The 27,976-nt window shown below is 38.5% G+C and overlaps 1 protein-coding gene across 1 annotated transcript; it reads right to left on the reverse strand.

Moving 5' to 3' along the window:
* LOC105440039 lies at positions 1-27,596 on the reverse strand. The gene is made up of 8 exons (XM_030995565.1): positions 27,498-27,596; positions 26,288-26,492; positions 24,364-24,469; positions 23,106-23,252; positions 22,034-22,244; positions 7,816-7,861; positions 5,445-5,547; positions 1-665 (listed from the first exon to the last, which is right to left on the reverse strand). Exons 2-8 carry the CDS (start codon positions 26,469-26,471, stop codon positions 194-196), a joined length of 1,269 nt encoding a protein of 422 aa, XP_030851425.1. The 5' UTR covers positions 26,472-26,492; positions 27,498-27,596; the 3' UTR covers positions 1-193.
* Positions 27,597-27,976: the final 380 nt, after the last annotated feature.

The following is a 27,976-nucleotide window of genomic DNA, read 5'->3' on the forward strand; positions in this document are numbered from 1 at the left end:
ACAAAGACAACTTTTTGTGTTTCCCTTTGGCAGTTGCTATAAACAGGTTTGACTGTACATACTTTTGATAAATCTATAAGGTAATTCTCTTTGTTATGATAATCTTCATGACTGTCTTCAATAGATATTTCAAGTGTATATCTTGATGTAATTCGATTTTTGTAAAAGACTTGAAATCTATTTGATTGACATTCTATATGATACAAACTTCATAGGCCGGATCCACATCTTCCTTACCGTCAAAGGACTTCGTTGGAACACCGCCCTTCTCGATCTTAGAGAAATCGAGGTCAGTATATTCCTTACCGGAGGACGTCGGCTTCGTTGGATCACCACCCTTCTTGACTTGAGAGAAATCAAGGTCAGTATATTCCTTATCATCGAAGGACGGATTCTCATAATCATGCGACTGGTCGTTTTCCGACGTCGACTTCGTCTTGGTCAAGGAGATTCCCTGACTCGTTCCTTGGTTCGCACGGGTGCTCGATTTCGACGAGTCCTGCCCGCTAACGCACACCCTTTCATATTCATGGTATACATCTTCTACTTGTTGGTTTCCAGAGCTTGTTGGTGAATTTGCTGGTAACAAGTCTGTGCACATACGGGGAGTCGTGGTGAAGCTTGCCGAAGCGATGGGAGAACTCCTGTTCCCTTGCTGTCGAGATCTATGGACCAAAAAAGAAGATATTACCAAGGATAGATAATTAATTAGACTTACAGAGACATTGAGGGTAAACTTCTCACCTGTAATTTATTCAGGGAATAGAGAATTATAACCTGTTTGTTGTGACTGTCATTCACATTGACATTATAATCGGTCTATGCATGCTACGAGAGTAATGATATCATATGAATGAAATCTATTATATTTCTTCTTTAAAGTGACTTGTTAACACTAGATAAGATAGAGTGGTCATTCACACTGAAAACATTACGGTTTTTCAATTTTGGCATCGACTTGGTCAATTGGAGTACAGTTTTATATTATGATGTGAGCTCATGTGTTTATATTAACAATGGTTTGCCTCTGAATATTTCAAAGTAACATGCGGGGTAAAGCTATGGTCACAAATCAGAGCAGCGACCGACCGACTAGTAGCCTGCTCGGTCGCTGCTGGAATTTAGGCATCGCCCAGCGATGTTTTGGAGAATTTGAGCTGGCTGTATAGGCCCACCGATGCCTGGGCGGTGTCCTGCCGACTATCCGTCGGTCGCCGGTCGATTTTAGGTCAAAACTGGGCGAAATCGCGGAGCTTTTCCGCGCGGTGTCCCAGCAGTGACCGACCGGTGACCCACCGATTCCCGAGCAGTCTCCTACAGGCCACCGTGCGCGAAAATGTCTGCGGACGGTGGAGAACGGCGAGGGCACACGGTGGTTCGTTATCAAAGCGGGCAACACGTTAATGGGGCGTTGGCGCTTATTTACACCCGGTGGGACCCGGCGAAAGTTTTGGGCATGTTCAAAACTTTGGCCGGCTGGCACCGGCCGCAAGTAAGCGGCAAGAGGACGGTGTTGAACGGTATGAGGACGGTATGAATACGTTATGAAAACGGTCACACTGTATGAACACGTTCACAACACGCTCATAACCCGTTACAGAACGGTGATGAAAAATGGAGAGCGGACTGACCGTTGCCGTTCAAATCGGGGTATTTGTGGCAGTCGTGTCATGACGTCAGCAGTCCGGGGACTCGCTCACAGGACGCTCCGAGCGGTGAGGGGACGCTAAGTGACTGGTAGGTGGCTGCTACAAACCCGGTGCACACGTTCGAGACCCGGTATGGGCCCGGTATGGAAACGGCCAAAATTTTCAACAAAAGTCAATCTGGGCGGTGAAGACGGTAGAAGCACGTTCAACACCCGGTATGCGCCCGGTGAGAACGGTCAGAAGATGTCAACGAAACGGTGAAAAGATTAATTTTATGAATTTTTTTTTGCGGCCGGGGACAAGTTCGCTCGAAACCCAACGTTCTGGACTCTGTTGTTTTTTTAATAGCCCGGCAGGTGGACGGTAGGCCTACACGGCAGAGTGTGAGAGCTCCATTAAACTTCAGCAGCGACCGAGCGATGCCTTAAAAACAAGCGGTGCCTGGGCGGCCGCCGCTCGCTGGCCGGGCAGAATTGGTTAAAAACTCGCCGCTCGGCCGTTGAGCAGGCTACTTTTGGGTAATGTGACCATAGCTAAGACAAGGCTGTCCGTTAAGTCCACTCCTTTTCATCTGAAATAGTAAGTCTCAAGATTAGAAAAGACATCTTGATTAAAGGAATTAAAATAACGGCACAGAAATTAAAATGAATGCTTATGCTGATGATACGGTATTATAATCTGGAAGGCCGTAACGATCTGTTAAGAGTTTTAGATATTCTAGAAAGATTTAAACGTCTTACTGGCCTAGTATCAAACAGAAATAAATCAAAGCTGTTAATTTTGGGTTATTATAAAGCTTACCCTCCGGACATTGCTTCGTCTGGTTTGACGTTCAACACAGGTGGGTGTACAATTTTTGGTGCATTTGAAAGACTTTTTTGATTTAAACTTTCCACCCCAACTACCAAAAAATAGTTGTTTTTTCCGTATTTGGTCAATGAGAAACCTAACTCCCATTTGAAAGATTGCTATCGTAAAATCATTGGGATTGTCCCAACCAATTTATTTACTTTCTATCCTTCCAAAACCGCCTGAAGCCCTCTAAAAAGAGGTCGAGTCTTTACTTTTTTAATTTATTTGGAATGGAACACCAGACAAAATAAACCGTACAACAATAATTGGAGACTATGTAGACGGACGTCTGAGAATGTTACATTTACCCTCAATTATTTCAGGCTTAAAGATTGCCTGGGTTAAACGTCTGCTTGACGATAGTAATGTTGGGGAATGGAAATGTTTTTATGAAGTTTGTTTGGCTCCATTTGGAGGAAATCTTTTCTGGTATAGTAATATTAATAAAAACGATTCTCGTATATTGTCGATAAAAAACATTTTTATTCGGGAAGTTGCCCAGTCATGGGCTCTTTTACACTCGATACGGAAATCAGTCCTTCCCATATCAGACGACAAGATATATGGAACAACACTATGATTCGTGGAAAAAAAAATTATTTATAAAGTTATGGTATGACAAAGGTATAATTAAATTATCGGATCTTCTTGACGAAAATGGTAATATTTTTTACCTTCTTTCGATTAAGATTTTGTAGAATTTTATTCTGTGAAAACGGCTATTCCCATGATTGGAAAAATAATATCCCTAAATGTTCAGAAGCAGACCTAAGAGCTCAAGAGGAATTGATTAAAAATATAATAGAGGTAACGAAGATATGTCGCTATATTCATAATTTAAGTGTTCAACAGGTTTTTAGTCCCCCTTAATCAATAGATAAATGGAATTCTCTGTTTAATATCCCAAACATAGACTGGGCTAAAATTTTCTTAGTTCCTGTTAGGTCATGTTTATCTACACGATCCGTTATTTTCAGATTAAGATAATACATCGTATAGTTGGTGTTAATGAATATCGCAGTCAGACTTATGTTCATTTTGTTATAGCTCCGTGGAATCTATAGAACATTTTTTTTTGGAATTACCCAATCATTAGAAGGTTTATTGCGGATGTCTAACATTTAATTTTAGAGGATAACGTTACTTTGAATAAAATTAATTTCTTATTTGGGTTTTTTGGAAACGTTGGAGTTAAATTTAATTTTATTATTTTATAAGCCAAATACGTTATATCTTCCAACAAATGCAAAAATAGCGTACTCTCAATAAATTCTTTTAAATGCATGTTAAGGTATTATCGTTCCCTTGAACAATACATTTATGTTAAAAATAAAAAAAATTGTATCATTTGATAATAGGTGGACAAACATTGTGTTGCTTTAAAAAGAATATTCAAAAAATGTACCACCATGTCTTGTATAATCAGCTATATTCTTGTTGTTGATTCTATTAGTTATATTATGTATGCATATCCATATATGTTTTGTTATGTTTTGCAAAGTCGAAAGCAATATTGAATAAACATGATTTTATTAAAGGTACTATGTCCCATTTGCAGGCCAAAAAAATGAAAAAGTTGAATTCCAACTGCATTTGAAAGATAATACTAATTTAGAACTTCCCTAAAAAAGTTGGGGCTTGAAAATGTCTTCAAGTGGGAAAATAACGACTATTAGTTGTCAAATCGACTTTAGGGCTATAGAGCCCAAAAGTAATAGTTTTGATTTTCAGACAATTGTACCGAATGGTCATACGTTTTATGCTGAGCAAAGATTCAATCAGTTTAATCTTGGCCATCACAAGAAGTGGGTTATTGATGTAGACAAATGCTTATGTACCCTTTACAACTCTTTTCATGTATGTTATTACCAAAGAAGAAAAAAGCCAGTCAGTCAGTCACTCAATAGTGTCTAACAGTGAAGTCTAGCAAGTAAACGGGTTTCCTTGCATAATTTGAATATAAGGACACTGCTAATGTTTAAATTTCACAGATAGGACATACATGACATATTCATAATTCCTGCAAAGTTCTACAGAATTTGAGGTTGGCTGCAAAAGGGACATAGTACCTTTAAACAGAAAAAAAAAAACATTACCTCAGATTCTGAAACAAAATCCTGGATTTAGCTCATGCTGCAATCATAATGATATACCTTTAGTTAAGTCGATTGCCTGTCTGATTATCTAGATATTTATGATTGGAAATCGAAATCAAATTTTGCGTTTTCCTAAGGGTTTTTATAGCACTACAGTCTAATGGGGGAAAATGAGTATGGTAAAACCGGCACTCAAATTTGTTTAGGGCTTCAATATTACGCCATATCACATGCATTGATAACGCGTAGGGACATGCATCTCAGATTTAACATTGTTAAACGATGCCTTTAAAGATCCATATGTACATGTATGCTAATCAAAATTGGTTACACTAATTCCTGTATTCTTCTCTTTCTTTCTCGCCACCCCTCTCTTGCCATCTTTCCTTCGCCCCCTTGATTTAATTTGACAGCACGGCTGTTCTACCGAGGAGTCTTAATGAGAGGTCCTCTTGGGCATTATTCCCCCCTCTCTCTCTCTCTCATTTCCTCTGGCTATCTCTCTCTCCCTTTCTCTCCCTCAATTTCTATTCTTTGTTTCGGTAGTATTTGCATTGATATGTGTTTACTTGATTAAAACGGCTTTCGTCGAATCATCGGGTCTTCGCGTCGCGTGGTCGCGTTACCCGACTTTTTGTGAAAACGTGCCCTTTATTCACGAAATGTCGGGGGATGTTTGTAAAATAAACCCCTCTCATCTACAAATGGTGTGTTCCAATTTACACGGCACTTTGTGAAAAAGATACGACAAATCTACGAAAGGTCGTGCTACCCGACCACCCGACCGGACGCGATGACCCGATGATTCGAAGTAAGCCATACATTAAACGAAATAATACCAATTTACCTTTTGCGTTTTCGAATACAAATGAATATCATGATGACACAGATGAGAACAAGAATCACGATTACAGATACGATCGTCAAAGTCACAGGCGTGTCACTGCTTTCTAAATTTAAAGATAACAAATTATTAACACGAGACTTTTGAGAAATCAACCCAAGGGTATTTTAAATACTCTATTGTGCATCCTATATAAGTCATGTTCGGATTACATGATACGTCATCAGATTATCTGCATATTCATTTCAACCAATGACGGAATATCCTATTAATTTTTTTTTAGATTGATCTTTCGGAAAGTCCTTGTGATCATTTAAATTAATCACATCTTCACATAACAGGGGGGGGGGGGGGGGGGGGGGTAGTGAGCACAATTTTTTGGGGGGCTCTTGAAAATTTGAAAATTTGCACCCCCCCCCCCAAAAGGTAAAAAATCACGTTTTTACACGTTTGCCCCAAGCCCCACCCCCTGGATCCGCCACTGCACCTTAGGCTTTTCAACCTTTAGTTGTTTCTTTCCTCATCTTTTGGCCATACAAGAATGATATGCCTACATGAACCTGACAGACAGAATTATGAGTCTAGGAACGGAAAAAAACACAAGAACAAACAAATATGTTACTAGAATAGAGGTTTGGGGAAAAGAAGCACATGTACAAGGGGAGGACAAAACCAATCAGGGGCGGATCCACGTAACGATTATTCCGGCCCGGTCCCCCCCCCCCCCCTAGCACCCCCAAAACGATAAAAAAAAATAGGATAATAATGTAAAGTTAACCTTTATAAAACAAAAAACAAAAGCCCCCCCCCCCCCGCTTATTCGCCGGCCGGCTGAGTCGGCACTAAATTTTGTAACAAGATTTGGCTACCCCCCCCCCCTTGACGCCGTCTGGATCCTCTGCAGGCGCGGATCCACGGGGGGGGGGGGGCTGACGGGTCAACAAAAAAAAAAAAAAAAAAAAATTCTCACGAATTAGGTGGGAAAAAAAATAGTGGTCTCACCCCCCACCCCCCCCCCCCCCGCTTATTCACCGGCTGACTGAGTCGGCGCATATTATTTCCTGAAAAATTTCCCCCAAAAGTGCCTCCTACTCCCCCCCCCCCCCCGCTTATTCACCGGTGGCTGAGTCGCAACTAATATTTTCTCACGGATTGGGCCCCCCCCCCCCTCTTCCATCCGGCTGGATCCGCCACTGAGACCAATGCACGCAACATGAGGAATAGAAAATTCCTCTTCTTAACTAGGCTCATAGCATGAAGTTGAACGTGGAATATGAATGGTAAACAAATATTGTGAAAATGGGGGTTGAAGGGGACTGGGAATAGAAAGCGTGCATTCATCTTGTTGATCATGCATGCGTTAAGATTATCAAATTATCAAAAGGAATCGTGCGGTTCCACAGACAAAGAAAACGTATATATGACGAGGGCGAAGACAGACGAAATGCACACTTTTCACACAAAGAACATTAGTTTTCGTTTTTAAACCGCGCAATCTCCTATTTTAAAGTATGGACAACTTTAGTGCAATCAATTCAAGCTCGTTACACCCACACGCTGATAATTTGGCAGATTTATAATTTCAAACAATAAATCTCCTTGGTTTAGCAAGGCATCCTTATATTTTATGACACCAGTGCCCCCCAAAAAAGATGCACCTAGATGTAATCTGTACATGCATGGAGAAGAGGTTTACAAAAGTTAAACAAAACTACCTTGGAGGTTGATTAACTCAGATGGGAGGAGTGATGCAGAAGCAAAGATACGAATTGCACTTGTAAAGGAGTCATTAACCAAACTGGAAAATGTGCTAAGAAATCAAAACCTAAAATGTATTACTAAAATCCAGGTACTAAAGTGCTATGTATGGAAATTTCTGTACTACTGTAAGACTGGACGTTAAATAATGGACATTAGGATTCAAGCAGCAGAAATGTGTTTCTAAAGAAGGACGCTTAGGTAAGCTTTGACCGACATGATATCAAATGAAGAAGTGATAGATAAGGCATGTGTTTACAGTTCCTCCTTAACATCATAAGGAAAATACAACTTCAGTTTGTTGAGCATTTTATGAGAAGAGAAGGCACAGAAAACAAGATACTGACAGGACAAATTGAGGGAAAGAGAAGCAGAGATGAGACAGTGCATCAAATACATGGGCAAGTTCTTTGGGCTGACGTGTAACAGAGGCAGCATCACATTTCAAAGGACCAGAGATAGAAGTAGATGGAAAGCCTTGATCGCCAATATCTGGAACAGACAAGGCACCTAGCAAGCAAGCAAACGTTTTGAGATAAGGTGAATTTAGGCTAATACAATAATATCAAATAAATAGTGGCAAAAGTAGGGGAAAAAGTCACTTAACTAAACTCACTTAAAGTGACTGGGACCATGAAGGGTCCACTCTCATAGAAGGCCATCTGTTATGGAGTAACAACATTTAATTTTTAACATCAATTTGTTGGTTTCTATATAATCTCTTTTTCAAAACACACATTACCATATTCATGAATGTAAATCTGATGAAAAAATTATAGTACAGTACATACACGTAAGTAGAAAATTTTAAAAGACATACAATTAACAAGTTATTTTTATCATGTAAAGAAAATAGAATAAATATAAATTAGAAGATATTGGAGGAGCACAGTATAGGCATGAAGCCCGATTTAAGAGTGAATGAAAATAATATAACTTGTGATTCTACAAACACCTTTGTTTTAATAGAGAGAGGAGAGGTGAGAGAGGGAGGGAAACGAGAGAGAGAGAGAGAGAGAGAGAGAGAGAGAGAAAGAGGGGAAACTTAGAGGGTGGGAAGAGTGGGAAAGAGGGAGAGAGAGATTAGAGGATAAGGTGGAGAGGGAAGAAAGAGAGAGGATATACAGAAGGAAATGGAAAGAGAGGGAAAATGTAGAGAGGGGATGTAAGAGAAGGGAAAATCATTAGGCCGTCTTAAGATCTCACGATTATTCTAGTCGTTATTTCATCAAAATATAGGGTTGTGACTGGATTAGACTATGTTTAGGCTTATGAAAAGGTACACTACGGTGTGTTAGATCCATACTTGGAAAGATAAAATTGTTATATGTCCAAATTTGTCTACGGAGCAATTCTCACTTTAGCACAGGTTGTACAATCATTCCTTTTGATTGTAGTGCAGTATACTGCGTTTTTATTGACTTTAAACAAGAACCGATGTGTAGTCTGCAGTAAACCAAAGCACTATAAGTTATATTGAGCCTCATTAAAACATGCCATGGCAAAACCACAGCATCAATTTTTAAAATAAGGTTAAGAGTAATACGCGTCACATTTCCTATCTTGTAAGCCGGTGCACCAAGACTACGTGGGTGTTAAAGGGAGTGTATCATGACGAGACTATGTGTCTTTCCCGTGGCCCTACTCGGGGCCAATCGGGTATAATGCGACTACGGACGACGCGACCGCAGCAAGGGCGCTTTAGTAACGAGACGGTACGCACAAGGAGACGGTAACGCGAGCGAAAAAAACAAACTGCGCATGCGCGAACCTGAAATCTCTCCGTCCCGTCGATTTTCGGAACGGTACTCGGCCAACATAGCGTTCGTTCCCTAAACACGACGTAAGAGAGAGAGAGCTGAAAAAAATAATTTGTATCTAGAAATATCTACGCTGACTATGGAGGGTACTACAATGAATGAAGATAACAACAGGGAATCAATTAGTGTTGGCGATGTCTGTTCGGTAAGTAGCTTATTCTATATCTCAATCTATATACAATAAATTGATGGTTTGGCCGTTTAGGCCTACTTTGGGGGCCTTTTTTCATCGTAATGCATGACGTGCCTGCACGCTGTGCACTACAGCCCACCGCCGGGTCCATTGCCCCGGCGCTCCGGCCAAGCCTCAAGGCCCTAGAGCACTAGCACCAAAAGGCAGCAGTTCACCGCGAGGCTTAGAACTATACCACGATTCACGAATTGAAATCTTATGGAATTTCTGTACCATTAAAATCAAATAATTGCCAGCTACTAGAAGTAGTAATTAATCGCTCTCAATTAACAACGAACAAATTCTAATCTTGCTTTTTTAATTTTACTAAAAAGAGTGCATCTAATCATGCTAGATCTAATGTCTGAGTATGATCTAACGTTAGATCTAGGTCTAGACTTTAGAAATCTAGACGTAAATTGTTAAAGTCTGCTTTTTTAAATATAGATTGAGTGTTTTGTAAAGTTTGTAAATAATTTTGGCATTGGTCTTCATTCACCTGTTCACTATCATTCTTTACCCAAGATTCTGGAAGAATGCTGTGTTCTCAGCAGTCTGGCTTCCATTATCCCTTTTGAAATCATTTATAAAATTAAAAATAGACCCTCTAGTTGTTATAATTCATTTTTATTTTTATTTTTAACAAGCTGGAACAAACTGATGGCAGAGGCAGAGCCGGTGAAGCCACATCAGCTGGGATTCGTGGGAAGAAGCAGAAGGGAACAGTGCGGTAAGTGCATAATTAAATGTTGATTATTGATCTACTTACGAGAATTGCATTTTAGACAGTCAGAATGCTTGTGGAAAATACGAACCACATCTGGGAGAATGTAGAATGACAACTTGTGCAGCTAGTTAGATGTGGTACAGCTAGTAAGCGCTTTTTCACATTGCCAAGGTATCAATATGCAAATATTTATGAAAAGGGGTAAATGACATTGTTTAAATATTTTTTCATATGGGCGTGAAATAGTTCAGAGGATATTGAGTAGGTCATCTTCTTCTCTTAGTTGAGCCCTCAACTATTTTGGAGATTCCTGGAGTCCAAATAAAGTAAATGTTGAAATCCGACCGGTTAGGAGCTTTGGATAGTATTAGAACGAGAAGCATCAATTTTGTGTAGAAAAATAAGCGATAGTAGAAGTAGGCTATTATGATTTTTGGAAGGCAGGTATTGATGAAGGGGTAACGGAGCAGGAAGGAGTGAGGTAGTTGTGTAGACGTAGATCTCCCGGTCGTCTTCCAAGATATAAGTTCAATTATCAGTTTGCGACTTTAAACGTAGTGCAGAATGCGTGGATGTCAGGTTACATAAAATTGTTTAGCAACTCTGTGTTTTTTTTTATGTCACGTGCAGTGACTAGAGTTTCTGGCAGTTTATTCCATAGTTCAATAACGCGTTTTGTGAATTATATTACATACATTCCAATGCATGGATAGGGGGTATAAATACCTATGAAAAGATTAAAAATAAGTTGGTTTAAAACCTCAAATGACAATTTGTCATTGCCATGAATAACATTCAAGAAAAAATTGTAAATAACACTTTAGAACACTGTGACAAATAAGTTGCTGTCGATTTATTTTCTATTCACTTAAATTCAAACATTTTCTCATAACCATTTGGATCTTAATTACTCGCCCTTGCCGGGCAAGTGACGTCAAACTGAACTTGCCCATAACTGATTTTCACTCCCCTTGGCAAAAGCGCAAGTGAGTGTGTAGAGCCCTGTAAAGTCGAACATTGTACTTTGTGATCATCTTCTTCTAGAGGTCTACTAGTAACTTTAACCAGAATATATCATTATTATTTTGTTAGAAATAATAACAACTGATGACCAGGTTGTAATTTTCTTCTTAAGTCATATTTAAAATCATCATTTTGTCTGTGTCTTTCAGCATGACTTGGGACCTACATAAAGACCTAATCTTGGTCGGTGAGGTGATACTCGCCAGACCCTTCCAGCATCGTCAAGGGACAAGGGAGAGGGGACGAGCATGGCAGGAGGTTGGTGCAGCCATGCAGAACCGTAACCTGAAAGTGGATAAAAGAGCGGTAAGAGACCGCATGTCAAGTCTCATGGACAAAGTCAGAGACAAAAATCGACAAGAGAAGGCAGCCAGCGGCATAGCAGTGGAAGAAACAGATGATGAGAAGAAGCTGATAGAGACTGTGGAGGAGTTGATGATAGAGCTGATGAGGAAAGGAGAAGAGCTGATGAGGAAAGGAGAAGAGGGAAGATTTAGAAAGGCAACAGAGAAATGAGGCGCGTGAAGCGCTTCAGATGCAGCAACAACAGCAGTTCCAGCAACAGCTCCAGATACAAAATCAGCAGTATCAACAACAACAGCAACAGATACAACAGCAGTTGGTGCAGCAACAAGCGCTCATGCAACAGCAAAATCAAAAGACGATAAAAGATGGGAGTTGTTGCTACCTTGTTTGGCGTTCAACAATAAGGGATAGATCAACGTCGATCTGGCGCTGCTCAGTGGCTGCCGGGCTCACGATCAATTGGGCAAAAAGAATTTCCGTTTCGGTTTAATAAAATTTGGAGTGGACTATTTGGCTATTATTATTATTATTATTATTATTATTATTATTATCAACAAACTCAAACTGTCATGCTGGCTGTGTTAAAAGCACTAGGCAATAACGATTGATTTTAGAACAGATACAAGTGGGGGGGGGGGGGAGGGGGTATCTAGTTTTATGTGCGGTTCATGTTAGTGATGACAACCACTATGAATGTGGTATCATGCCTCATCCCAAGTTTCAGGAAATGGATGTTGCCGTTTTTGTTGAAACAAAGGTCATAGGTCTTAGATCATACCACGAGAACACCTTTTTTCTATCAACTTTTTAGTAGAAATATTTTATGCCATAATATATATGTTTTTTGTTCATGGGAACTTCCAGTTTTTTTACAATATATATGAGTCAATGTATACATAACATGTGTTGTGCTGATCATTTTATGTTTGCCTGTTTATGTGTAATAATGCTGCTTTTTGCCATCTCAAGCGTGCTTTTGCCTCTTGCTGGTGTCTTTCATACGACACAGGGCTGATAATGAATTGTTTTTTGTATGTAATGTTTATAAAGGATTATTGTTTATTTTAACCAAAACAAAGTTACTATTTTATACGAGAGGAGAAAAACTCTGAGAGGCTTTACTTAACATAATATGAACAAAAAGAGTGACTATTTTCAGTATGTTTTCCTGGTACTTTTGTACTTGTCAAATACTTATCAAAAACATGCATTATAGAGTATGTACTACAAATGGTGTGTGAGATTACTATTATGCAATCAACAATGTATTACCTTTAAGATCTGGAGGATCAACTTCTTCAGCTAACATTCTCTTGCATGGGTATAAGGCTGCTTTTCGCCATTCCAAGCGTGCTTTTGGCCTCTTGCTGGTGTGTTTTTTATGTGTACAAATGTTTATAAAGGATTATTGTTTATTTTAACCAAAACAAAGTTACTATTTTATTCGAGAGGAGAAAAACTCTGAGAGGCATTACTTAACATAATATGAACAAAAAGAGTGACTATTTTCAGTACGTTTTCCTAGTACTTTTGTACTTGTCAAATACTTATCAAAAACATGCATTATAGAGTATGTACTACAAATGGTGTGTGAGATTTATTATGCAATCAACAATGTATTACCTTTAAGATCTGGAGGATCAACTTCTTCAGCTAACATTCTCTTGCCCAAGGGTATAAGGCTGCTTTTCGCCATTCCAAGCGTGCTTTTGGCCTCTTGCTGGTGTTTTTTTTATGTGTACAAATGTTTATAAAGGATTATTTTTTATTTTAACCAAAACATAGTTACTATTTTATTCTAGAGGAGAAAAACTCTGAGAGGCATTACTTAACATAATATGAACAAAAAGAGTGACTATTTTCAGTATGTTTTCCTTGTACTTTTGTACTTGTCAAATACTTATCAAAAACATGCATTATAGAGTATGTACTACAAATGGTGTGTGAGATTACTATTATGCAATCAACAATGTATTACTTTTAAGATGTGGAGGATCAACTTCTTCAGCTAACATTCTCTTGCCCAAGGGTATAAGGCTGTTTTTCGCCATTCCAAGCGTGCTTTTGGCCTCTTACTGGTGTCTTTCACATATGACTTGTGCTATCTTTGCAGCTTTTTCCATGTGCCAAATACATAACATTTATGCAACATGCAGTTTCTTGTTGCCTTTTAAACCAGGCTGATTGGTGTTTAATTTTAAGGCTATATTTTTTGCCGAGTCACATGTGGATATTTATTCATGTAGTTCCAAGTTCTTGGGTGACATGGATTTTTTTATTTGTTTTGGTATACAAATGTTTATAAAAGATTAATGTATTCATACGGTTGATAGAATTTCTTGCTCTACATCGATTTAAACATGATTATTGTCATTATGTTTGATGTTTACTGTGGTACATTTCAAACCATGCTTCAAATATGTACATACATATCAATATTACATTGTTAATTTTTTGTTTGCAATGATATTCATTACCTTTTGGCCCCTACTGGGATTTTGTCTTTGACTTGAATATCAACTAGTACCGGTAATGTAATATACTATATATGGTTTTACTTTCGAGTAGTGGATAATGAACTCTTCAGATTGTAAGAATGCAGAAAATACAAAATATTAGTGACAATTTCAGCGAAAAGAGACAATGATTGAAAAAGATACAATTTTTTTAATGTTTGGATCACTGTGATATGGAAATTATCCTTTTGGCAATGCAACCAAGATATATAGTGATGTCATACATGTACACCTTTTTTCCCGATTCGTAGAACACAAGATTGTATTTAAGGGAGGACAATGGGGAAGAATCATATTATAAATAATATTGAAGAGTTGTTCATGTGAGACATCACACAAAGTGACCACGTTGCAGATGGCATTTTTTTTCCATTTCATCAGTGATTGTAACTTTCAAGTTTCAAATGCTCATAACTTTTTATTATTCCATTTTTCTCAAGTTTTCACTGATCTTTCTTTGATTAATCTCTATTCATACACTTCAACTGCTTCTAGGGTTTCATTCCCCTTCAATATATACTACATATGTCATATATATATGCATGTTTTCCCCCAGTATGGGATTTTGCCATTGTCTTCAACTCAGATTTATACGATTGCCTAATGTTGTTTGATTCTACTTATTATTCTGGGACCAAGTACATGTAGGTCATTAGGGTAATTGTACCAGACATTCTTCTTGTGTAATCTTGTGAATCTTATTAAAAAACTATGAATGTGCATTTTCTTTTTTAACGCACAGATGTGCTATTCAACTTAAATTAGTATGTTATTTCTAAACGTACACATGTAATCGCTAAGCTTTATTTTTATGTTTGGTTATCGTTAAGAAAATGTTGTTTTGGATGTTAGCTTTTTATAAGTTTCCATATATGACTTGTACTTGTGTTTTTCTTTTAAAAATAAAGATACATATAATAAAACCATGCCATATCTCTTCTTCATTGCCTCTTACTTTTTCTCTCACTCGCATGCTGTAAAACTCAGTTAATTGTTTTCTTTTAGATTAGTACAAATAAACAATTTTTACACTTTTCTGTATTACTTCATATTTTTTTAATTTAAATGTAATTTCCATTCAACTACATGTATATGTTTCAATATTTTCTTCAACATAAGAAAGTATGTATTATTGATGAGCAAAATAAAAGCAACTCTGCAGCTACTGTTTCCCATTTACATGTATATATTGATACTAATACATTTTAGAAAAAATATTAAATGTACATCCCATATTGGAAATCCAAATCCTCTCTGTAAAAAAAAACAGGAAACTTGGAGCCATGCTTTATGTAACACTGAAATTGTAAAGGCTGTCTGACATTTGTTTCAAAAGGACTTCGGTTCGTCATCAACTAGAGCAGAAAAATCCTGATTATTTGCACAACACTAGAAAGTTTGACAACTTTAGGGACTTGTACCACTTGATATTGAATGTTAATTTGATAAGTAGTTGGGTCACACACCCAGCTAATGCCCCACATAACTCTAACAATTAAATCTGTATTAAATATATTACAAGAATACATACAGACATTTTAACACATGTAAATATATACTTGTGTATTGCACTTAAATTTCTGTGCTCGTGTTTTCATTTATACCTAGTACAGGCCTTAAATTTCAATATTTTTAGGGCAAGGCCACTTTTCTGTAGGGCACATTCCTATATTACAGCACAAATAGGAAGAATTGGAAAGGGCACACAAAAATCTCCAGGGCACATCAAAAGGGCATCCACGGCCATGGCCTTGGATTAATTTAAGCCCTGCCCAGTACGAATAAATTAAATCTGCAAATTATTTCTATAATAATTTATGCTCACTTATCTGCATAATATATTACCACTGAATAATTACTTTAGTGCCTGCATGATGTGTCCTTTCACATACTAATGTACCTGTCATATGAAATCAAACTCTATAGCTACGTACTTTATCCTCGTTAAGATACTCTTTCGTATTAAATAAACAAGGATTTATTTGTAACACACATGCTATATATATTTGTTCTCAGCAATTCTAACCACAATAAAATAACTGCTTTCTTTTTCCTAAGCATCAGTTAACCATACTTGTTCAATACTTGAAAACCAAAGGGACAAAACTAAGTCACTAGACCTTCTATAGTCTATACAAGCAGGGTATCAAATTCACCTTTGCTAATTAAACTTAACTCATGTTTGTAATATTGTATCACATATTCAATACCAAACTCAATCTATGCTTGTAATATTTAAACAAGTAAAACTAGAACTGATTATTTTCCCATTCATAAAAAGAACTATACATACATACATTCAACTTGACCTCAGAAAAGTACACATAATTGCCTATCAAGAGAACAATCATATATATAACTTGCTTGAAATGCTATATATCTTGTCTACTGACATTTTGGCATTTATTAATAATTACACACAGCATATATGTGTTATCTAAATGACCACAACATTGCTTTTCTATGACGTTTTATAAAATTAATCCAACGTGTTACACACGCCCACTATCGAAATAGAAATACACAAGGGTTTCCTATATAACGGACAACCGTACTCGAACGTAATGGTGTCTTTGAAGATTTAAAAAAACAATAAGAATGGTATCTTACATTTCAATGAAGTGAACATTAATCATGATACTTGAACTGTTGAACATACACAAAAAAAGTAAATTTTATGATCATTCCATGAAACAATAAGTTTGGGAGATGAACATCAATTAAATCTTCATATCAGTATACAGTAATACATAAATAACCCCAATCACATTACATGTAGGTCATTTGCTTGCGCTAAATTAAATGCAAACTGTGTTATACATTTATAAATTTCTTGTTTTCGTATCAACAATTATTATTCAGTAGCCTAAGTAAGAAAGTTAAATTAAACTGAACAGTTTAGAAGGTTAATGAAGACCAGTTACAAAGGTCACCACATGTAAAAGAATTTGAGGTTTAAAGCCATTTAAAGCTGGAATGAGACAAAAGCGTCACTACACAAATTTAAACTACTGAAAATATTCTTCCAATGAAGGGGGATCGAGGGCAAAATAGCGGGATGTATTGTTCTTATATAAACATGTGTGAGCATTTGTGAGAAGTCCAGAAACAATGTACATCTTACCACATGCACTCGTTAGCATGTTCTGTGTCTTTTTGAAGTCGGTAAACTTAAAATTATTAATAATGTCCCCAAATGACCATTCTACACTGATGCGGACCTTAGACATTGCCGCATTGAAGGCTTCCTGCTCCCGGGTGATATGAGCTGTTGGGAAAGGTGCTTGTAGTTGTGGGCGTAGTGGGTAGGCTGGATCCCCATAAATACAAAGGATATTGCCTTGTTCATCGCGAGACCTGGCCTCCCAGGCGCGTATCCAGGATTTCTTAGGGGGGTGGGGCCCAAATTTGAAATTATGCGAGCCAAATATTGGTACATAATGGTGACCAACAGTGACGTAATGCGGGGGGGGGGGGGGGTCGGTGAGGGGGGGGGGGCGAGTTGTCCCCACCCTACTCTACGAAACGCGGAAGCTTTGACGTTTCATTAAATTATTAGAGAAAGAAGACGATTCGTTGTACCGTTCTCGACTCAAAATCTTCGTCTGAATTTAGTTTTGCCCCTCCCGCGCGAAGCGCGAAAAATTTTACGATTTATTAAATTATTAGAGAAAGAAGACGATTCGTTGTAGAGATCTCGACTCTTAATCCTTGTCTAAATTCAGTCCCCCCTCCCCCTCCTGCGCGAAGCGCGGAAGCTTTGACGTTTCATTAAACTATTAAAGAAAGAATACGATTCGTTGTAGAGTTCTCGACTCTTAATCCTCGTCTGAATTCAGGTCCCCCCCCCTCCCGCGCGAAGCGCGGAAGCTTTTAAGTTTCATAAGATTATGAGAGAAAGAAGACGATTCGTTGTAGAGTTCTCGACTCTTAGTCCTCGTCTGAATTCAGGTCCCCCCCCCCTCCTGCGCGAAGCGCGGAAGCTTTTAAGTTTCATAAGATTATGAGAGAAAGAAAACGATTCGTTGTAGAGTTCCCTACTCTTAATCCTCGTCTGAATTTAGTTTTTCCCCTTCCGCGCGAATTTTACGTTTTATTAAATTATTAGAGAAAGAATACAATTCATTGGAGAGTTCTCGACTCTTAATCCTTGTCTAAATTCAGCCCCCCCCCCCCCCCCCCCCCCCTGCGCGAAGCGCGGAAGCTTTTAAGTTTCATAAGATTATGAGAGAAAGAAGACGATTCGTTGTAGAGTTCTCGACTCTTAATCCTCGTCTGAATTCAGGTTCCCCCTTCCCGAGCGAAGCGGGGAAGCTTTTACGTTTCATTAAATCATTAGAGAAAGAAGACGACTCGTTGTACCGTTCTTGACTCTTAATCCTCGTCTAAATTCAGTCCCCCCCCCTCCCCCTCCTGCGCGAAGCGCGGAAGCTTTGACATTTAATAAAACTATTAAAGAAAGAATACGATTCGTTGTAGAGTTCTCGACTCTTAATCCTCGTCTGAATTTAGGTCCCCCCCCCCCTCCCGCGCGAAGCGCGGGAGCTTTTAAGTTTCATAAGATTATGAGAGAAAGAAGACGATTCGTTGTAGAGTTCTCGACTCTTAATCCTCGTCTGAATTCAGGTCCCCCCCCCCCTCCCGCGCAAAGCGCGGAAGCTTTTAAGTTTCATAAGAATTTGAGAGAAAGAAGACGATTCGTTGTACCGTTCTCGACTCTTAATCCTCGTCTAAATTCAGTCCCCCCCCTCCCCCTCCTGCGCGAAGCGCGGAAGCTTTGACGTTTCATTAAACTATTAAAGAAAGAAGACGATTCGTTGTACCGTTCTCGACTCTTAATCCTCGTCTGAATTTAGGTCCCCCCCCCCCCTCCCGCGCAAAGCGCGGGAGCTTTTAAGTTTCATAAGATTATGAGAGAAAGAAGACGATTCGTTGTAGAGTTCTCGACTCTTAATCCTCGTCTAAATTCAGTTCCCCCCCCCCTTTTGCGCGAAGCTTTGACGTTTCATTAAATTATTAGAGAAAGAAGACGATGCGTTGTACCGTTCTCTATACTCTTAATCCTTGTCTGAATTTCAAAGATGTTCTTTTTCTGCTCCTTTTACTTCCTACGTCCTCTTCCGATTTGGGGGGACCGCCCCCCCCCCCTGGCTACGCGCCTGCGGTCAGATAAACACATTTTGATAACCTGTCCGGCCCCGGAAGCTCAGGGGTTTAGGCGTTTAATTAAGGTCAGATGATCATTTTTGTTTAATACCTATTATTTTGTGACACTGGCAGGTCACTATTTGGGGGCGGATCCCCCCCAAAGAGGGGTTTTAGGCATTAAATTACCGTCAGATGAGCATCTAAGGGCCCGCCGTAGCACCCTAAGTGGAATCCAGGGGGCAGAGCCCCCGGAAGCTTAGGGGTTTTAGGCATTTAATCACGGTCAGATGAGCATATTTTGATGCCTCATTTTTTAACACTGGCAGTTAACTATTCCTTCTTTCTTGCTCTCATTCTATTTTTTTCTCTTTAATATACTTTTTCAAATAAAATGGTGGGGGGGGGGGGGGGGGGGGGGGGGAGGGAGCTCGAGGCTCCCGATCCCTGCCGTACCTCGGGCCCTGACATGTAGGAATCTCAAGAATCATATTTCGTGCCTGGCTGTAAATTTAGGAATTTGTCATTTTCCAACAAACACATATACAAATGTATAATTTACTAAAAAATGAGGGAAAAAAAATCTGGGAAATTATGTCATTTCAGCATTATTTGTAATCCGCCGTTGTGGAATTAGAAATAAACCACGTTTGAATTTGATTTCTCCAAAGCCCCCCCCCCCCTATTAGTACGCCAGTATCTCCTCTTTTCCTTTATTCTTTCCCTTTCCTTCCTTCTCTCCTATTTTTTTAATTGGGGGGGGGGGAGGGGGGGGGGGGGTCAACAGCCTGGGAGGCAAGGCCCTTTCGGTCCCCCCCCCCCCGATTTCCTTCTTCCCCCTTTTCTTTTCTTCTTCTTCTTCTTTCTTTCTCTTTCTCTCCTCTTTCCCTTTCCCTTCTTTTCCTTTCTTCTCTCTTTTTTTTTTTTTTTTGGGGGGGGGGGGGGCAAGGCCCGCTCGGCCCCCCCTGGATCCGCGCCTGTGGCCTCCAGTTCTGCCAGGAGCCCTGAGTCCCGCAAAAGAAAGGCGTCATGCCTGCGACCTTCCACAGGTCCATACAAAGAGGCAATCAAACCGTTAGGAGTTGTCACGGATTGGTACTTGAGGGCATGGATGCGCTTGTGTCCATTGTACATCACCCTCTGGTGTTCACCAGGTTTACAAATGGGACGGACCGTACCATCGATAAAGCCCCAACAGTTGCTGAGAGCAGCACCCTTCCCGTGGATTGCCTCTGCATAGATCTGCAGGTGATGTGGAGACAACCAGTTCTGTTCCAGTGATGTAAACAGGGAATTGTGTCTTGCGTACAGAAAGTTGGTCATCCACTTAAACATCAGACAGAGCTGACGTACTGCCTTCCCATAGTCCTTGACCAGGTCTCCATACCTGCAAGGGTATGCGTAGCGCTGTAGTGTGAGGCAGAGCGCTTCAAGGCCATCCACTTTGACCTTGTTCTCCAAGGTGATTGTTTGTGGCACCCCCAAAGCATGCTTCAGTCGGTAGATATCATCTTTCTGGAATCTGGTGAAGATATAAAAAAGTGTTCATGCACATATTAAATAACTTCTCTTTTTGAAACAAGATATAGACTACAAACATTCTTTTGGCATATAGTCTAGTCTAGACTATGTAAAATAAAATAAAATGATGGTGCCTAAAATGATGAATCTTTCAGTCTAGACCCATCCATATTAGAATCTATGTAGAAGCTTATGAAGTTATGAATCATTATCAAAGCAGGTCTAACTTCTATAAGAAAGCAGTGCAGGTCAATCATAGATTCACCTTATAGACCCTACTTACTATAAAATAAAAAAACATCCTTAATTCAATCGAAAATGTGCAAATTTAAGCATTTGTACCATTTTATTTTCTCTTCTTGTCACTACTGACCTATTGACAGTATTGTATAATAAGTTAGCCCTATGTTGTACATGCGTGTATTCTAATTAAAGAACATTGATTGATATGTCAATTGCAGGCACTAACTTTAGGCCTAGACCTATATCGAGGCCTTTGTAGATCTAGATCTAGGCCTGATCTGACTGGCTCACATAATTTTTGTTGATTGAAATTTGAATATCTTTCATCCACTTCATCATGTCGCATATTCAGATAAGAGCAGGCGCGGATCCAGGATTTCTTAGGGGAGGGGGCCCAACTTTTTTTTTTTTTTGCTCCCGAAAATTTGAACATTTTTCAATTTGCACCACCCCCCCCCCTTGAGCGCCAGGGGGGGGGGGGGCCAACCCCCCAAAAAGGTAAAAATCACGTGATTTTACATGATTCCCCCCCCCCTGGATCCGCCACTGGATAAGTCAATCATATTATTTACCTTAAATAATTGTATTTCTTTATTAGATTCTAGGTCTATAAGACCCTAGTATCTAGTTATTTATAAAAAATAAATACATACATCTAACTAGACGATAAATTGCTCTTTCGGAACTGTGCACTTATCTGATTGGATTAACTCCGTTGTAAATGTACGAGTGGGCCTACGTACTAATTGTATTAAACTCTCTCATACCTGAAACAGCTCTTGCATTCGTCATCGTTTAAGTTGTCCAAATCGAACCGATAGTCATCTCTCCAATACTGAAAATCAGGATTGCTCGGAGCATTCAAATCATACAAAAGCATGAATTCTTCATCATCCAAAAATGTCAAGAACATATGCACAGACAACTGTCTCTCTGACTTCGTGAAGATTCGCCATGATTGTTGAGATCAAGACTAAATTTAAACGATAGCGCGCGCGCGGGAATTGGATACGGACTTTGCGTCCCCGTCGCCTTTAGCACCACAGCGAAAGCGCTTAAATATCACGACGGTAACAAGAGTGCGAGACCCGTCACAGTTGGTTAAACACTCCGTCTCCTTGCGTACCGTCTCGTTACTAAAGCGCCCTATTCACGTGCGTGCACCATACGCGAAACCGAAGCGTGAGGAGAACTTCGGTCTGTTTTGCGAACGCTAGCGCGCGCTGACCCAGTTAATCAAATCCATTAGTTTACGTGCAATTGTCCAAAAGAAGACGTAGATGGCGTTAACCAGTATTTCCCATGATACACTCCCCTTAACCGTCTCATATCTGTATGAGCCACAGTCACTGCATAAATACCTGAGGATCTTCTGGAGAGGGAGTATAGACTCTGACAAAGGTAGAGTAGATCCCACCGGTATTGAGAGGGCCATTGACGGCGGTGAGAGTACTGGCACTTGTTGTTTGTCTCCTTCTTCTACTAGCACTTCCAGCCGAACCTCCAGTGTAACAGGTCGATGAATTGTCAGTTGTTGCACCTATAACAACTTTAACTTCATCAGTTGGACAGCTAAAATTGTAGGTAACGAGAAAGGAAAAAAATATGTAAAATGGGATGTAAGCAATCGTTTGTATTTTGGTGCTGTGGTCTAGTGAATGAGACACTGGACTGAATCTCACAAGGTAGAGGGTTCAACTCCCAGCCCGGCACTAATATGCTTTGGCAAGACATTTTATCTTTGACACTCTTGACTTAGGGGTAAATGGGTACCTGATATTGCTTGAGCGTTCCTTGAGTTCCCTTTGCGGCTTGGCACTGCATGACTGGGGTAAAAATGTCTGAGCGTTTTGAGCGTCACAGACCTTGACAGAATTTTGTTTGTATTCTGTCAAGATTATGTTCATCACATTAAGGCTTTCAAGGTGAAAGGACATTCCCTTTACATAACCTCGAAAAATCAATGAACGTAAGCTTTTCAATGATTCTTGATGACAGCATTCGTAAATTGAGCGCGGTAATTGATTAGGTCTAATTAGAAAAGTGTGTTTTACTCTTAAATTGTCAAGTCAATTGGTTTTAGCCTTATGGCTGCTATTTTGTATGTTTTTAACAACAAAACAAATCAAATCAAATCAAATAAGACAAGAAAAAAGAGAGGAAGACAAAGAACAAAGAAAATAGGACGATATAAATCTGGATGGAATGGTGGTAGAGTAGTGGTCCCATAATCTGGAGGTTCCAGTTTTGAAACAGTTGTTGCCCTTGGTGTCTCTTAATGAGAGATTAATTCAGCAAAAGGAAAGTCCTTTGGATAGGACTCAAAGCTGTAGGTCCACAGTATGCTTTCCTTCATATACAAGCACTTGCTTTCTAATCCAGCAAATGAAATAATTCATTCGTTGATCAATCAATAAAGCAATGTTTTCTCACTTGCTAAATACTACAGCACTATATGGTGTTCCTATGGTGTTCTGTGCTTCCTTGTAGCTCATGATCTGTGCAGGACTGTAACTAGGGTCTGAAGAATCTAGGTCTGCATCACCACTTTGCAGTTCTACAACAATCACCTCGCAACAACTTGAACGGATAAAAAACAAAGAAGAAAATAAATGTAAGCACTTGATAAAATAAGATTAAATTTACATGTATGTAGAAAAATGCCCATTATTTTGACCCCAGGTCAAAGATTCCAATTTCTAAAAGAACAAAGTTTCTAAAATTATCTGAATAATTAAGAATTAGTTCGATGAAACATCCACCATTTTTTTATAATCCTGTCAAGTAAAACGTTGCTCTGAATACCTCATTATGGCATTAAACAAAAACAATTTATCCTAACTACAAGTATTATACAAAATAGAATTAAAACACTTCATAAGGAAGACCTAAAATAGACTTTGCAAGTCTTGTTCGGATGTTAATTACATGTATGGTCAAGAATTCTACAAAATGATACGGTATCCTGAAAGTTGACCTGCCTAAAAATCAGTCTACTGATAAACACTAATTCAACTAAACACCTTACGTAAAAAGTATGATACAAAAAGTGTTGTCTTTTTTGCTACACTTCAGGAAACATTCATATTTTATGGCAAATTTACATATATTAAGACCAAATTAATACAAAATTCCCTTATCCTGGATTCAGTGATGAAATGACACGGTGTTGTCAAAAAGGCTAATCAAACCCAAGACAATGTGACTGAATAAGATCATCACATGTATTATTTCTTCTTTTGTTTAATGTAAAATAGATGCATAACAGCAACAATTGTGGTACAACAGAACTCTGCCAGAAGGGCACTGAGAAGACTTGCACTGTGCACGACCCAATAACAAATTGTTGTTGTTGCTAATGCATTAGTATTGTTTCCCATCAGTTGCTACAAGGTTGTGGAACAAGCTTCACACCACCACCCTGAACTCCTGAAGACTACTACATCTTTACGTGTGGACCAGTACAATAAACTGAATGCCCGCCTATTTTGTTAGAGATCAGAAGTTGTTATACGTTCATATCGGTTCAACTGGTGTTGGTACATTGTTTTTATCCTTGTTTATTAAGTGGTCCTTATTCTACATTGTGGAGCAAATAGTGAAGCGCTTTTACATGCAAGGCTAATAAGCTGGACGATATACCAATATTCAGTGGTGTGGAGTTGATTGGATGGCTGAAGTGTTCTCTTACCTAATGGGCCCATTGCGTGCATCATGGGGCGGCAACGTTGTCATGAAGCTTGTCTGAGAGATTGCATTATCACTAGGGGAAGGTATGGTATCTGGCTCAACAGGCACTGAATAAAAACAGAGGATACTTAGGCCTACATTCAGTTTCGAAACACAACACAAGTGAATGTAAAGTTTCATAATTATTTCTGTGTACCGTGCAATCTATCACATTTTTTTTCGAAATGGCATGTGAGTGAATCCTGGCCCATGCACATACCATTCTTTATGTAGTCTGCATCTTTTATCTATAACTTTGTATGTATGACTTGCATTTTCTTTGTCAAATAAATAAACGAATCAACAAATAAATGAATGAATAAATAAATAAATAAATATATAATATGTGTTTAATCGATGTAATATTAATGATAATAATAACAATGATAAAAATCCATCTAGTCATCAACCTCTCTGGTTTACAATAAAACAGTAAGTTGACTGACAAATCAAAACTTTGTGTTAGTTTATTTGTTGAGTGACATAAATGGCACAAATACATATTTTGCAAAATAATGAGGGGTTCAGGCACCCAAACCTTGTTTTTTGTCACCATGTAACTAAAATTTGCCACTCCTCCATTCCCTATTACTCAGCTTATACCACTGATAATATCATATACAAATTGTTAGGTGCCAAATCCACTAGAAAACAAATACTCAAGGTGAACTTGTGGACAAGATGAAATCACACCAAACCATCTGCATTATACACCAAAGAATAACAAGGTAAGAAATAAGAATAAAACAAAATGAAAGAGGACAATTAATTTTATGCCAAATCAAACCCTTTTAAGATTATGTATTTCATATCAGACCAATGTTAATGTGGTCAATTATATGTCCGACTCTGGTGAGTTTGGCTCAGTTTGTAGGAAAAGGATGTCCATATAATTGGGTAAAATATTACTCAGGTGGGACATACATGTATCCTCAAGTTTTGCAAATTTTAGCCAGTATGTATCAAAGAGTGCGGTGGTACTTTTAAAGTTTTTAATTTACCAATCACCAAAATATATTTTGCTCTTGATGTGAGGGGTTCAATTTTGCTATAATGTAGTCAAAGTAGGAGCTTCAAATATTTCTTCTATACAAAGAGATTTAAAAAAAAAAACTCCCAGTGAACAGTCAATTGTCTAGTTAAAGGGATAGTTGAGTTCTTGTTTTAGAACTCCAAAGTGCATGGTTATTGCTCTTATTCTTATGATATGTTTAGTGCCCTTTTAAGACCTGAAATTGCTATTAAGGTAATTTTAGACCCCAAAATGTGTTAAAGTTAAATTGTGATCATAACAAATCAGCTCCACTTTCCCCAAACATATAGCGACTGTTAATTATTAATAATAAAAATACACGGGCCAGCTGGTTTTGCATATCATAACCAACACATAAATATAACAAAAAGCCAACATTGGCATCTCATTTTTTCAACGGCTGGTTCAAAATTATCGAATATTTGTGGGGCACCACAAATATTAGAATGGTTATATTTATTGAAATTTCAACCGTCTCTGAACCGATTTTGTTTAAACAAAGATGATTTTGTCATTTAAATTGAATGTTCCTTCAAATTTCAACTCAGTTTTTAATTATCTCATAAAATTATTTTGTGTAGCGCCCTGTGCAACAACATTCAACTATCACTTCAAGTAGCTTACTTAACACTTGCATAGAATAGGGTGCGCACAGAGAACATGGAATTTGATTCTATGCACGCTCTATACACAGGATTTTGTGTTATCCTTTATTTCTTCATGATCATTAACCATTTAATTAATATAGAATGCCAGGTAAAGTATGTATAGATTAATTTTAAACATTCTACCTGTACAGTCACAAATTATACTTTCAGGTGATTGGTACACTTTAAATTATCAAGAACCAAACCTCCTTGTGGTGTTTCGCAGGTGTCTGTAGTGGTAGCAGTAACCCCTTCGCCAGGTGCAGTCGAAGCAGTGACAGAGTAACGAAATATGGAAAAGGAAGCTAACTCTGCCTTCATAAATGTTATCTGCAATTGACAACCAGGTACTTCCGTCCAATCAGTTTTATCCACAACATCTGTGCCCATTTTCAAGACCTCTGTATAGAGCTGCAAGAAAAATGGAGCAATATTCATAATTACACACAATTAATATCCTAGTATAGGATGTTGATGTATCAATGCTAAATAAGTATCGTTTTATTGTTGAATGAAGTGGGCGTTTTCATATATCTGTTTAAACCACGGTCACAACTGTCCAAGCACTTCTCTGCATGTGATCTACAATGGATTACACAGAAAATCCCTGCATCAGATGCACAGGTCTACAGGTTTTTTCCAGGTTTCCAAGGTGACTGTTGGACGTGTGTCCAACAGTCTCTGCATGAGGCTACATTTTTGAAAAACACATTGGCACAAACAGCTGCTGCATTTCATTGCAAACATTTTATGGGATTTCTACTGGCAAGGGAGGAGAATTTCTGTGATGAGGGTGCAAGAGGGTACCCACGAGGAGTTGTAAGAAGGACGTACGAATCGCATGAGTTGGCCTACGACCAGGCCACAGCTGCAGTCATACACTTGTAAAAGGACACGGTGAGTTGTGACCATGGCATTAACTGGTGGACTTCTTAACTCTTTTGCGACAAGAGTATATCTTAATCTTTTAGGGTTCCCTTAGGTAAACTTTATCAATTCTTTTGTTTCACAAGAACCCCCCCCCCAACAACAAAAATGCTGCAAACAAATATATTGTTGTAACTTTGAAACAAAGTTAGCTGTTCAAGACCAACATATATATGGGATATATGGGTGAAATATCACAAAATGTTTAGTGCAAACAGTACTCAATTTTCCTATTATACTTTTCTACTTTAAACAACCATGAAAATGAAATGGTTAAAGTCACATATTTCTCTACTCAATGATACTTTAAAAAAAAAATTCTTTCTTTTAAACATGCCCTTTTAAATCTGCCTGCTTAAAAATGATCCTGTTAATCGTAGCCTATTGAAAGAGGCTTGCATTCATCGGGCATTCATATGATTCTAGGCTTCACAATCAATGTTCATTGAATACATCCTAGGTTGTTAAGTTAATAAAAATAACCCTTACTGTATATTTTGTGATCACTCCATTTGGCTCTCTTGGTTGCCCCCAAGAAATTATGCATTCAGTTGGAGTATCATCAACAGTAAGTCCTCCAGGTTCTCCAGGTGCTAAAAAAATTAGAAAATATATAATAATTGAGAATTTACAGCCAATGTGCTTATTAACATACCGGTACATGTACATACATCAGCTTGTACTATCATTAGTTGCTAAATTTATGTACATGCATGAATACATATTATAGAAGTTTTGTTGTAAAGTGGTTTTAATGCTTGAGATATAAGGCTCGTTCAGATATGATGCAGAAAAGCCGCCATTTTTTTCTTCAAAACATGTTTAAATGAATGGGAAATGCACATATTAATTGAGCTCTGTGTTATAAGATTCGTTTTTACATCATTGTGACTTGAATCTACAAACATTGTAACATTTACGAAGGGCTTGAATGCTTCCCAGGAAGAGGAGAAATTTGATTCTTTTTA

Source organism: Strongylocentrotus purpuratus, unplaced genomic scaffold (genome assembly GCF_000002235.5).
Source record: "Strongylocentrotus purpuratus isolate Spur 01 unplaced genomic scaffold, Spur_5.0 spur5_scaffold_3, whole genome shotgun sequence".
Taxonomy (NCBI): Eukaryota; Metazoa; Echinodermata; class Echinoidea; order Camarodonta; family Strongylocentrotidae; genus Strongylocentrotus; species Strongylocentrotus purpuratus.

Coding starts and splice junctions, on each gene's coding strand:
- LOC105440039 (XM_030995565.1), bottom strand. CDS start 26,471: ATGGGCACAGATGTTGTGGATAAAACTGATTGGACGGAAGTACCTGGT. Junction 23,253..24,363: donor GCACGCAATGGGCCCATTAG/GTAAGAGAACAC, acceptor TATCCGTTCAAG/TTGTTGCGAGGTGATTGTTG. Junction 7,862..22,033: donor CCTCTCCAGAAGATCCTCAG/GTATTTATGCAG, acceptor ACTCCATAACAG/ATGGCCTTCTATGAGAGTGG.